The 14,173-nt window shown below is 41.3% G+C and overlaps 1 protein-coding gene across 2 annotated transcripts in view; it reads right to left on the reverse strand.

The window, feature by feature from the left end:
* LOC128749457 (prickle-like protein 2) overlaps nucleotides 1-14,173 on the reverse strand; it is a 30,824-nt gene that overhangs the window by 5,926 nt on the left and 10,725 nt on the right. For both annotated transcript variants that reach the window (XM_053849094.1, XM_053849093.1), the window contains exon 2: nucleotides 1,738-1,922. In XM_053849094.1, the coding sequence (XP_053705069.1) occupies nucleotides 1,738-1,869 (132 nt within the window). In that variant the 5' untranslated portion in view covers nucleotides 1,870-1,922. The remainder of the gene's footprint in view (nucleotides 1-1,737; nucleotides 1,923-14,173) is intronic.

A 14,173-nucleotide genomic window follows, 5' to 3' on the forward strand; every position in this document is an offset into this window, starting at 1 on the left:
CCGGAATTCAAGGTCTGCGGCACAAGGTCTCTCTGCTGGTGCTGCAGCAAAGGGGTTCATTAACTTTTCAACACGCAGCTCGCCTGTTGCTCTGTCTCCCACTCTGGTGTTGATAAAATTCATGATGTTGTTGGTATCCATGTCGTGTCAAATGTGTTTGTTTTCGCTCGGAGACAGGTCCACTCACTGCTGGAGAATCTCAAATATGTTTTTGACCTCCTGCAGCAAAGCATCCTTGAAACAAAGTGATTCAGTGAATAGTTTAATGTCCTATTCAGCTAAAATTGTCAAGATCTTTGCTGCACAATAATCACGGAGAGAAGACCCTGGGAGCACACCCTCAGAGGCTCAGCTGCCCACCCACTTATTTCATCCTCACTGACAAGGACGACAATGCCACGCTAGGTCATTGCCGAAGCTGAATCTGCTGCTTTGTGCAAGGAAAGTAGAGAATGGCAACTACCTGCTTTAAGATGCGTATTCAAGCTGAATTTCATTGACTTGGACATGCTGTGATTATTAAAGGCGAGGAAAATTTGTGCAGACAGATAAACAGACTGCACCACACAAACCTATATTTTAGCGGCCAGAATCATCACAGACTTTATGTGAGGGAGAATATATCATTCAGGGGGTAGGCAAATCTATATTTATAAGTTATGAAAGCAAGTAGCGGTTCTCATGCCAGAGGAGCGAAGCTGCAGCGCTTCAGCCTCAAATTGGCTGAAGGATGGAAATCCAGTCTGTCATCTGTTCTCAGCACTCCTGGCTCTCCTTCATATTTAAGGCATTTTCTCCTAAATGTTAATAAATAGTATTTGTATTGCATTAAAAAAAGTTACATTAACCCATTAACTGGCAACTCAAACAAATGGTAGGGAATGTTTTGAGCTGAAGTAAAAGAGTTCTTTCCCGCACCTCATTGACTGTTTGTCTCATATAGCAAGAGCAGGATGTCTTTATTGGGCTTAGCTGGTTGTTTGCTACCAAGATTTGGATATCTGTCCTGGAAATAAATTTCTTTATTCCTGACAGAAGTTAAGGAGAAAAGGACAGGAGTCAAGCAGGGCAGCATCTGTGTGTACTGTGCCAGCACAAACTGAATAAATTGTGTACTGTGGTAAGAAAACTTAAGAAGCGAGATCCACTACGTCTCCAGTTCCCCTGAGGGTAGATATATTCCAGCTCAATGATCCTTAACCTTGGTATTTCACTCAGGTAGAACAAAGTAAACACTCTCAAAACCCTCTGGTCAAAGTATTTGGGGTGTTGCTTGGTTATCATTCAACGGTTTGAAAATGTAATTGAGACCTTTTTACAAGTGGGGTTGTTGTTATGGTCTTAGCATTTGTTTCAGAGATCGTACATTAGAATTTGCTACACAAGTATTTAAATTAGGCTGAGTGATGGGAAAATATCAGGTCATGATAAGTAAGATATTAAGTTATCACCAGACTAGAGGATTCTGTTTGCCTTCCACTGACTTCAGTTGTTCACATTCATTTAAATAAACCCCCCAAATATCCTTCAGTACCCAGCAACTATTCAAAGGCCTCTGGTCTTTGACATGTTTCTATGTTCTTCAGGGCACAAGCATCCTTAATAAACTTCTGCGAGAGTAAATGTGGCTTTTACGTGTAGCAACTATAGTATAGGTTGTTTCACGTATTTCAATTCTTGAATCATGAAAGTAGTTAAGGAATGCTCACTGATTAAATCAAGATGGTAGTTCAGTACCTGCTCAGGACTGAGACCAGGAGGAACCCAGACATACTCCTCTAGTGCACATCCAGAGTCATCGTCCGAGGTGGAGTTCCGCTGAAAGTCGTACATCAGCTTGGTGATGGTCTTTTCCATCTCCAGAGACATGGCTGTCACAACATGCTCCTCTAAGCAAACTTCTTTGGTGGTCACAGGTTTACCTGAGGAAGAAAGGATCAGTTCAGTGACTTCTATCTGTAGCTTGATCTGCAGAGGTGAAATGCTCAAGCCCATACTTATGTTAGTGTTTATTTTAGGGCCATTTTTGCTGTAAAGACATTGAGTATGAAAGACAGGAGTAGAGCCTGCATGAGATCTCTAATGGAGGAGAAACAAGTGGAGGTTGTGTGGAGGAGGATGCTGTGGATATGGGATGTTGGAGGAGGCTGTATAAGTGAGATAATGTGTTCTGCCATTTAATAGACCCAATGGCTGTGTCCTTGAGATTATGTTGGAGATTCTGTTGACGCCTCCATTATCCAGGTCAGAATGTCGGCAGGCGTTGTAGTACAAGATACTGCAGACAGGTGATTTGTTTCTCTCCGGTGAGGAATCAAATTGTGGGAAAAATCACTTCATTTGTTTGGGTTTACACCATGTGTTGACGGTTCAGCCTTTTGTGTGGTGTTTAAGTCCACCTCATGGGTGGGCCAGCCATGCATGCATGCAAACAAACCCGAAACCGTCCCGATCATAAAGTGAGAAGGGGGCGTGAAAACCATTTTTTTTTATCTACATGTGATGTAACCTGACTTCATATGTTCAGTACGAACGTTAAACTGCAACAGTAGCAATGTGAGTCATGTTACCGCAGTTATGGGCTGTAAAACCAATTGGTTAATAATTAAACAGAAGTGTTAAAATTGATTCACTTGCCATGATTGATGGAGCTCTTGGCTTTTCATAGATCCACCAAAGCAGGATATCATGCTTGAATTGTTTTGATAGCACGTGCTGCTTGAGTTCACCAACCTCTCGTTGAAAGACACATATTTCTTCCCTCTGTCCGAAGCCACATTTGAATGTAATAATCTCAGATGGAGAATAGAAAAATTGGTAGATGGTTGACCCAAACTGATGGATTTGTTGGCAGCGCTTGTTATCTTAAATCTATATGGTATATTGTTTATCTTTTCATGTAGGAGAGAGAACAGCAGCACATGACACATGAATAATTTACCGGGAGTAGGTGTCGCCTTCACCAGACATTGAAAATGAACGGCTGCTCATTGCTGGCAAGTGGAATGCTTATCAAGCCACTCACAATGGCAAGAATGGAAATTTATTTATTTCATGTGTCAAAGCCAATGTTATGAGCCCTGGACTGAACAAACCTGAAATCTCTCCTTCAAGGGAGAGAGACCGCAGAGATTTCTCTGGTAGTTTCTCACAGCAACACGGTGTCATGATTTGATTAGAAATCACAGAAAACGGAGTTAAGCTGCAGCCAAGGAACATTTCCACAGACTGAGCCAGTGAGTCAGCCTCCATGAAAGCAGAGCTGATGATTGTTTATCTCTCCAAGATGGTTGCTTCTGATTTCTTTGTGAGGGGAGATCATAGCGATGCAGCCTCGAGTGTGCGGTCAGCCAGAGGCTCTTCTTAAACACACAGTGACAATACCAGTTAACACATGTCCAATTAATTCTGCTTATGATAATACCGAAGCATGTTAGGCCCATAAAAGTCTCAGATCGTTTACACCCATATTGTTTTTTCCCCCCCCATATTATTGCCCTACATTTGTTTAGTTATAATATCTTTGCTAGCAATGAGCTCAATAAGACAGTTGCAGAGCTCAACCACACAACACGTATGAGAGCAATATGATGCCACAGGCGTTGTTTAAAGCTGTTGTTTGGCAGCAATGATGTTGGTGTGGTTGCACTTCTAAGACCAGATTAAATAGTCCAAGAAGAAACAGTAGTTCGCAGCAGTTGTGATGGGTAGCAGTTCACTATGGAGAAATAAGATGCAAAACTCAGTTGTTGGTATGATCTTAGGGCATTTTACTTGTCAGTTTTTCATGTGGGAGCAGTGGTAGTTATAGCAGAAGAGGCTGCATGTGTCCGATAGAAGAACTTTCTCTCCGAAGGAGGACCTGTGAATAAAAATAAAATTCGTGTGTGCGGTAATTGTGAAAGTGAGGACTAAATTTAGTGGCAGCAAAAGTTGTTGTAGATAGATACTAAATATCTCCTCAACTGGTTTCCCTAAGAGGAACAGTGGAATTATCATTGGAACTAGTGATGAGAGCAGACAAATATGTTGTTCCTTTCAGTGTCCCACCAATGTCTTGATCGATGTAGATGGGGAAGTGATGGCTGGTTCCTGTTTCAGTAAAATTTGATCTCAGCCAAATTTCCCAGACAATAGTTAACATCCCAGCGTTTCATTGGCAGGACTTTCTTTGCTCTGCTACTCAGACACTTAAATATGTCAAACACAGGGTTCAGCTATTCAGATCAGCACCATGATGATTTATGAAGGATGTTTGATATTGCCTTAGAACCACCCCCAACTGGCTTTTTGTTGACATTGTTAAAACGAAATGAATAATTGTCCGCAAGGTGCTCTGCTGCTCACTGTGAGCTCTGACGCAGCGAAGCTGGTGCAAATCTCGACTGACAGCAGAGGAGAGTGACTGGTCTTGCACAGTAAATGTAGAAGAAGTAATGTTTTTTAATTATCCCTCTTTTGCTCATGCACTGTTGCAGTTACACCACTGTGGGTCATTGTGAAATTCATTATAAAGCACATGTTGTTAGATCAGTGGGATGAAAACGATATTGTGTGCTACAATGCCTCACTTAATGATCCCTTTCCTCCTCTTATTAAAAATTCCGCTGCAGTAAGTCTCTGGCGTGCATCATTAAACAAAGACGGTCCTGGTGTCAAACTGTGTGCTTTTAATCTCTCTAACTTTTGACTGAATTCACATTCAGCTGGTACAGAAGGCGGCTGATAAGTGTGACTTTTTTGACGCAATACACACTTTGCCAGGATGATGGGTTACTCATAACACACGCCTATGTTCTTCTCAGCAACACGAGAGGAGAGGGACAAGCTGTGACCTTCTGTTTCCTGTATGAAGCATACTTTTTTCGGTAATTCAGCATAAGAGGGAAGGAGACATGTTAATCCACAGATGTTTCTGTTCAAGTTTCACTTTGAATTAGTTGCTTTGACTTTTTGTGGCTGTGTTGCACAGCAGCCAGGTGAAATCAATCTTGAAATGGATGGCTTTGTTTATTCTCTGCCAGAGCTCCCTGCTGGCTGAACTTTAAGCTTCTAAGCATATATTATTGGCTTCATGCTAATGCTGCTCGAACAAGGTTTTTTATTGAAACCAAAAGATTATGCTGATTTATTGTCCATAATTTTAAGAGTGTGAGTCAGATTTCCACTGTTGGGCTAATGAGAGAGAAGCTCTGAGTTTTAAACACTCAAGCTGATGGCCTTTGACTGTAAAACCTTTCAAAATTGAGACACTCATCTATAAACCATGCTCTGATGTCATCTTTAGAAGTGAAAACGTATTGCTAATATAACTTTTTTTAATGGATTTCTTTGTTCAAAAGTGTTTTTTCCCTGTACAAAAATGTTTATATTTTGCTTGATATACTTATCTTCCCTTCCACCTGTGACTGAGCTTGACCTTTTGCAGTCTGACCTGACTTCATATTCAGCTGTGGTTAGTCAGCTACTTTGTTGCATGTGGGCCTCCTTGTTGTTGGGTTTCCCCTTTTAGTTTTGTGTCCAACTATGTCTTCTAAATTGCAACTTTGAAAACACACTAATGGATAAAAACACATTCATGTTAATGCAGTCACGGTATCCTCCCAAATTGTAGCTGAAGGTCAGGTTTTATCAGAAAGCGCTTGTGGACCCTCTGGTGTTTTGCATTTGGCTGAAGTGTAGACCAGTCTCGGCTCACAATTGTTCAGGACACCCATTGTGTGAGTGAAATAACTGGTTGTTCCCATCATTGCTTTCTCACGTGTGTTAAGGAACAGGATTAATCAGGACCGACTTATGTGAAACCACTCTTGCCTTTATCACTCAAATCTTCTCTTCTCTACAGAATTTGTTGCTTTTATGTTGAGAGCTGAACAACATATAGCATGTCTAACAACAATGAACTCTGTATTTCTTTGCTGGAACCAGAAATCATGGAGTATATGCTTGTTGCTAAGCAACATCTCAGAATCAAGAAATAGTCTTGCAGCTTTGTCTCTAAAACAGCAATTTCTCTTTTTCCCCCAACTGACAGAAATGCACTCATTGCTGGAAAATTATCAGTTTAATGCACTGAAAAGAAAAAGAAAATGAAAATTAAGTTTGGTGTCGATATTATTGATGAGATGGGCATCCAGTTGAGATGAGTGATTTCATATTCTCCTGCTGAAATGATCGATACACCATTTAGCGAAGCAGAGAAACAAAGCAGCTGTTTGTCAGGACTGTGAGGCAGCTCTTTGAAATCCACAATCATTCAAAGACATAGCAAGCTGTCCTGACCGGTCAGGTGTTGGGCATTTAACCTTTGGCCAGAATGGCCCTTTAATCACAGGTCGCTGAAGGGTATTTGGCATTTGTTTCAGCCGGTGAGAAGCTAAATATCATCTCTTAAGGTGCTATCCTTTCATTTTGGTGTCATTAAGAGCCAAACGCCACATGCCTGTGACTGTACAGAAAATAATCCATTTTCTTTTCCCTTGAGCTTCTACTTTCGAGCTACTGACCCAATACTTACCATGCCAAGTATTGGGTCAGTTGGTTTTCTAGCTTGCTCCGCAGTTGCAGTCCACTTCTGACATCAAGTCTAACTCGAGCTCCTTCTAAACTTCTGTCTTCTGTCTATATGTAAAAGTGTTTGTCGATTTGAAAACAACCTTGTATTATGTTCTGTCTAACAGGTAGTTTAAGGACAAGAGAATTTGTTGTGAGCAAATGATTCTGGCTCATAACGTTGTCGTGGCAACCAGTTGGAGTGCATAATCTTCATCACCGACTCACGGGTGTCTTTGCATGTCTGCTTTCACTGATTTACACGGTTTGTTTTTCACCCCTCTGTGACTAAAGAAACCCTTCATCATATAGTCTGGCAGGGTTATATAAACCGTCAGGTGCGTGCTGAGGGGCCTTAATATTCAGTGGAGCCATCAGTTGGTTTTATGTTTTATCATGAATCTAATCTAATCCTGTTAAATCCCATTAGCAGTTTCTTAATTTACACATGAATTAGCTGAGATTCATCAACAAGTCTGAGCCAGAGGAGAGAAGAAATCCAGTAGAAATGACATAATTTCCTCAACAGCGAGGGAAGGATCCATGTAAAAATAGACCCCCATTTTAGCTTGAGGTATTGTTTGACATATGCATTTGGGGGATTTAGAAGTGTGAGAAGAATTTGCAGAAACAATGGATACAGAGCTGTAGATGTGATTCTTCTTTCTTTTTCACGTGTCATGCTTCCCACCTCCCTCCTCATGTGCCTCTGACAGGCTATGTGTGGGTGTGCATGAGAGAGGCAGAGAGAAATAATAGAGGGAAGCTCTTATTTATGTAAAAGCTGACATTAAATGTGGTGCTCAGATGAAGCACAGAGAGCCTGACCAGGCCTCTTTTAACTCTTCACGTTGAGAGCATTTCAGCCCAAATATCTCTCATTAGTCACTCAGTGTTGTCGAGCACTAATTGTAGTTCACCTTTCTTGACATTTATTCATTAATTCATGCATTTATAATTTCATTTTTAACTGGCATAAGCCATGTTATAGATGGAGGTGCCACAGATATGACACTGCTAGTCATCGAGCAAATATGTGTGGAAGAGCTAATGCGTATGACAGGCCAGGAGGTGCTACTTAAATGGTGTCTGAGTTTAGTGTCTGTTGGTAGAGGATGTTGAGTGGTGGTGACTACAATGCTACAGTAGACATGATGCAAATGAAAAAAAAAAAGTCTGGTCCATTTGTGTGTTCTGTGTACCCGTGGTGAGATGGTGATGTGTTCCACTGGTGCTCAACATGCAGCCTAGCGCAGGAAGTGCGCACTCCAGCATACATGTTTGTGTGGTTAGGATGGAAATAGAATTTAATAAGCAGAGCTTTAAGTAATGAAGTGGAGAACATCAGTGTGAAGCTTGAGCGTTGTCAACCAAATATCACCAATTTCACGTTTAAGTTCCTGAAACGGTGAACATAAGAGCCAAAAGTTGCAGCGAGTTCTCCGATGTAGCCTCAAAAAGCATAAATTACAAGTGTTGTATTCTGAGGACAAATCCCACCAATCAGTTTGACTGAATGCAACGTTAACGCACCCACTCACAGAGAATCCTTAAAGATGTCAGTGTCAAAAAGCCAGTCATGAAACCCGAGACAAGAGTTTAATTTCAGTTGTCTTGCCTCCTGTTTATTAGTTGTTGAGTTCCTTTTTTCCCTTTTTTTGTTTTGACACATCTTTCATTCTCGTTTCCTCTCACTTCCAGTGATTGTCAGATGGTCTGCCTGCTCCTGTCATTCATTTTACCAAATATATTCTACTAGCTCAGCGGTTTACATTTTCCACTGGGTATATTTTAGGCACCGTTTTCCATGTAGCCTCAAGCCTCATTTGAACGATACAAACATTTTTATTGTTAGTGTCTATCAGCATGGTGCTAACATTTTGACTCTTCTCTCTATTCATCTGTAATGTGTGCAAGGCACATTCCATTATGGGATTTAATGTCATTGTGGCCGAGGGGATGAAGCTGTTTTTCTATGAATTTAATGGCATGTTTAAAGAACATCTGTAAGTTGCCATATCTCCAAGCGTCTATTAATGCACTCCTAAAACTGGATTATTGCTTCGCTGCATTAAGCAGTATGTCGCTGACATAAATCCATGTGTAATATGTGCTCATTCCTCTGCTAATTCATTTATTCGTCACCTCGCCTGATCCTCTTACTCGGGGAGGGTACGGGGTTTGGACGGTGGGAGGAAATCCGAGGTATGGGAAGAATAAATTGGTGTTTGGGTCGTATTGTCACAGATCCTGTCAGTGCATAAAAGCTGTTGTTAATGTAGCAATAATGTAATCATGCTCTTGTGATACAGAGCAAAATATTCCATGCAGTTGTCGCTGTTAAGCTGTTCTACAAATGGAGGCAAGTGATTCAGCTGAAATGCATCAAGGAATTGGACCTTATCGCAAATACATGAAATACGTTCTTCCAAACCAAATTCATTAACTCACCATATGGGGGCGTTATTCAGTTATCTGCTGACAAGATGCAAATCGAAGAGCGCATAACTATGCTTTTATTGGGTACGTGAGGATCTGTGAGATATCTTTTCTGCTTAGTATCTGCAGCTGACATATATGGATGCAGTTGGAATTATCTGTGTTCATTATGACCAAATTGGATGCAGAATGAGTGAATGTGAAAGTGTTCATAAAAGGCTTGCTAAATCGCCGTTGTCACTGAAAGCAGTGCTGCTTCATGCTTCAGAGAGGAACTGCATTGGATCCAAGCATGTAATTATCCCCTGTGTTGGTGCACTTTTTTTGTTCTCTGTGCATTCTTAAAGTCACCCAAAAGAGGAAGCGAATCATCTTGACATGTTCTGGGTTGTCAGCTCATTTCGGCTCTGTGTGTAGCAATTATTTCATTGTAAGCAACTGTTATTGTTCCAACATCCAGCGATTAATCATCCTGCCAGCTGAGCTGCTGCTGCACAAACATGGAGGCAGAACTGGTGGGGATTTATTAATGCTGCAAAACCATTAACTCTGAGCGTGAAATCGCTGGCAATCATCATCAACACACTCCAAGTCACTCTTTGGCCTCGCGTTAACATTTCCATCTGCATTGCACCCTCAAAGACTCAGCACAATTCAGGGACTCGTTGAACGCTAAAACACAGAATAAAGGCCTTTAAGTGGATTCTTTTTGTCTGTTCCACATTAAGTCTGAATATTAAAGAGCTGCTGGTGGTGGGGGGTGTCGCCCCCTCCAGGCTCCCTTTTGCTAAACTGCATAACATGCAAGACTTGCCCTGGGGAGTGGGAAGAAGCGCTGGCATAAAAATACATGCTGTGTCGGAGTATGTGAAGGCCACTTATCTGAAAATTGAATTTCAAATTGTCATGTGGCAGCAGGGTGCAGAGAAAATGAGGAAGGACTTGCAGCCTGACTGACTATTGTTTAATTGATGATGCGTTGGGGAATTATTGATGTGGTGTATTAGCGTTAACCTTTCAAAGCAACTCACACTTGCATGGTGACGTTATTCTGCTGCTAAATAAATGTTTTCATATTCTCAAAACAATATGCAAACAATGCGAACAAAGCCTCCAGATATTTTGTGTTTGCATAGCTGATTTTGTTCTGGAATTGAAAAACAGAAACATTAAGTTAATAATAATTCCTTCGTGAAAGTTTTCTGGGCTATATTAGCAACTCACTGAGCTTTCCCATTCTATTTGATGATGGAGGAGTTTGTATTGTGGTAGTCATGTGGAATAGCTCTCAAAGACGGAAAAAGTCCGGAGGTGTGATGCTTTAAAACTCTCTCATAGTGACAGAACAAAGCACAGAGGGCATGGTAGGAATACACTGCTCCACTCACACTCCTGTCTGATCCACCCTCAAACATGCTTAATGTCAGCTCCCACTGCTTCCTTTGAACGTAAAGATACCACTGATGAATAATAAAGGGTCAGACGCGCGTCCAAACACAAAAGCTTCCCAATAATCGATCCAATTTTGAGCTCTTCCCGCATTCCCCTGTGATGGCAGAATAATGTGACGCAGCAGGAAGCTGGTGAGCTGGAGCACAATAACCCGCCACACGCCATAATGGCAGTGCTGCCATGGAGTCAGCCTGATGGAGCAAATATACTCACCCATTTGTGATGCTTTATCATGACGGAAAAACATCTCAATAGCAGCGAGGAAGCAAATGGGTCAAAAGAATGTCATTTTAGTTAGATTATGGTCTTTTAGTGGAAGAATTTTCTGCTTTTTTTTTCTGGAAAAATGGGTGTGCGAATAAGCAAAAGAACCTCACCCTCTGTCTTTCCCTCCACTTGAGGATGCTCTGACCGCCTAGCTTTTTACCCAAAACTACTTCACATGAGCTCTCCCTCCAATATACTACTTTATTTTATTTGTTGTCCTTTGTAGTCACTCCCAATGACAGCCTCAGTATCTTCAAGTATGCCACTTCAAGCTCTGCTTCCTGCCTTTTCTCAGAATGTTGAAACCAAACATAGCAGGTCTCACCACTGTCCAAAAATTCTTGAGTCATGCTGATGTCACTGGTCAAAATACTTAGTTCTTAGTTCTTATTTCCGTTTAATAAATGACAGGATTTTTTTCCTGTACCATTTAGAGTTTTCCCATTTAGAGTAGATACTATTGCAATTAATTTTTTGGGGTTAATTGGGTTAATTGCAAGAGGCTTACTGATATCTTGGTTTAAAAAATGCTGTCAAAAGGTCAAGCTTGATATATCGATTGATCAGAAGGGATTAGACGTGGAAGCGAAATGGGATCCCAAAGACAGTGTCAGACTTTTCATAGCAAATAGCACTCGTGTTGCATCCCGTAATCTACTTATGAGGATTATATTCTTACTGCATCTTATTTGGATCAGAAAAACAAGTAGTTAATTGAAAGGGTCACCCCAGCAGGGATGAGTGCTACTGTTTAGCTTGATCCCAACATGAATGGATTCATGTTGTGGAAGTTTTTTTCTTTTTTCTCTTTTTTTTATCGTCAAGTTGAAGTTGACGTTGGGAGGTAAAGTAATCCGTGACCGCCACTAGCCACATGTGCATTCTGTAAATTAGCCTCTTTGCAGCACAGTTTTGTGGATTTTAGAGGTGTAAATGCTACTAGCCAGAAGTCGGTGTCTATTTTATAGTCGGTGGAATACAAATTGGAGGAAAGAAATCGGACCAAAGATAAAGCTGTGAAGTCAGTTTGACCGTGGAATCGATGAATCAAGACGACATCCCACCTACAGCAAGACACAATAATGAAGAAGAAGATATGTGGTCGTGAATTTCTCATTGTTCTTCATGTTCAGAATTGTAATGTGGTCTGTCTTGTAATTTGTGTATAATTTGAGTGATGCATAGCGGAAGTATATTTGCATAAAGCCTGAATCAATTTCAGTCACTGTACAGTATCCATGATGTTATACCGAAGGTCTTTCTTTCTCACTTTTTATTGGCCTAAATTTGACTCGATTAACTGCAATAGCTCGCCACATCTGGGTACTGAGTGTTTCACTTCTCTGTGTAAGTCCAGGAAATACAAGGTTAATTGAGTGTAATGCTCGTGTGATCCAAATAGTTGGCCTGATGAAGTCTATAATTTGTCTTATCTCATCTAACTTGTGCTCTGCGCTGAACAACATTCTCATTTTTACAGTAGACATTTTATTGCGAGTAACTACATTAAGGACAAAAAGCATGGGCCACATTCGTCTAATTCCAAAGCTCCATATTAGTCACCACCTTTTGTGAGCTTGATAAGCTAATGGCAAGAAAGCAGGCCTCCCAAGACAGATTTCTTTACCTACGATTGTACAAAATCTCCCAAGATCCTGAAAAGCTGCAATTAAAGGCTGACACATCCCTGCTCCTCACCCACTGTGTGTGGGATGGCCCGAAATAGAACGCAGGGTTTCAACAGGCAACACGCTCTCCAACTGCAGCAGTGTCGGAGAGAAGAGTGATACCGCTGCATTACTGTGTGCAGAATGTGACGAGGGATGCACAATGTTTAAGTAGTGGGCTGTCCATATATCTGGTTTCTGGGAGTGTAGCGCACTTTTGTATGTAACAAACAGCAGTTTTATTTGCATTCTTATGTGTCTTGATGATCCTCTCTGTTCAACTTCAGGCAGGCGAAGGACCATGACGTTTACTTTCCCTCAATACAACAGGCTGCAGTAGAAATATTCAAAATGTATTAATTTTCTTTATTGTTTATTTATTCATTTATTTTTTTATTTAAAAACTCAATAAGAGAAATGTCCAGTAAACTAGACTGATGTCTTGAACACAATAGTGACACCATCAGGCTGCTGTGTTGTTTCATCCCAGTGCACGGACATGCATGCTGGTCTCCTACCTGACCGCCAATATAATACATGGAGTGACAAATTGGTTGCGTAATCCACTGCAACAATTGAAGTGCATGGTTTTAATGCAAACAGTTTCTATAATGTAACACGTCCACGTTCTAATGGTCTGTTGCACACCTCGTAGTGGAGTGTTTGCTATTGTTTGGAAGGAATTCATCTCATGCGTAGCTAATGCTTACTAAATGAGGACAGGCAAGCGTGATGCGTTGCCATGACAGGCAGAGCAGTAGGCTGCCACCTGAGAGCATCTGTCTGGATGCACAACTTGAACACTAAAACTTGCAGACCTGAGCGTACAGAACATCTGGACAGTCTCCTCTCTGACTGCTGTTGGTGATTGACAAACTCTTGGTGTGTAAACGTTTACAATGTTCGCTTGAGGGCGCAAGGTTTGTTATGGAGGTTTGTTATTCCTCAGGGCCTTTTGATGGTGGGTGGCTCGGGGTTGCACAGGCGTGTATTTATTTATCTTTGCATTAGTGTGTGAGTGTGTGTGAGGGAGAGAAGAGTCTGTTGCCATGCATTTTTACACATCCTCCCACTGCTCTCTTCGCATGGAACATCATGGCAGAGTGGAGCTGCACGCACGGAGCTGGGCCATTTCCCTGTGATGCAACAATACTTAGTGGTAAAAGCTTCATTGTAGAAGAGTGGCTGTGAGTTTCTTCCAAGCTGTCCCGGTACAGTTTGTGGGAAAGACCTCAACTTTGCTTTGAATTATGCTTCTGTCCCATATTGCGCCACCTGTTCTCCAAATTCCTGATCAAGTCAAAATTTCAGCTTCTCTAGATTGACGTTGGAATTAGGTTGTGGAGTGTGAAAGGGGTGTTACCAAAGATAACTTGAACTTGAAACATTTTGTAACCAATTTGCTCTGTGGTACATCCTATGTCTTGCATTTCTATTTCAATTTATCTTCTACTATATTCTTATCCCGTCCTTCATTGGGTGTGCCACAGTGAGCCAGCCACTGATTCTACTATTATCATTATTCAAGATTGGAGTCTAAATGTTCTTGGGATCTACACCACCTGACCCCATTTTAGCCTCCAATGAAGGAAAGCATTGTGTGGTGAATTACTGTATAATTACAGATGGCTATTTCATCACAGTTCCTCCTTTTGGGCTCCTACTTTTATCTATCTGCATCTAGACAAAAGCAGACGTGTACAACAACGCTGACATCAGGGATATTAACTGGTGAAAGTGGGATGAGCAGCCTCAGTGCCTGGCACTGAGCCAATGCTGATAAATACCCATGTCAG

This window comes from Synchiropus splendidus, chromosome 18 (genome assembly GCF_027744825.2).
Source record: "Synchiropus splendidus isolate RoL2022-P1 chromosome 18, RoL_Sspl_1.0, whole genome shotgun sequence".
Classification (NCBI taxonomy): Eukaryota; Metazoa; Chordata; class Actinopteri; order Syngnathiformes; family Callionymidae; genus Synchiropus; species Synchiropus splendidus.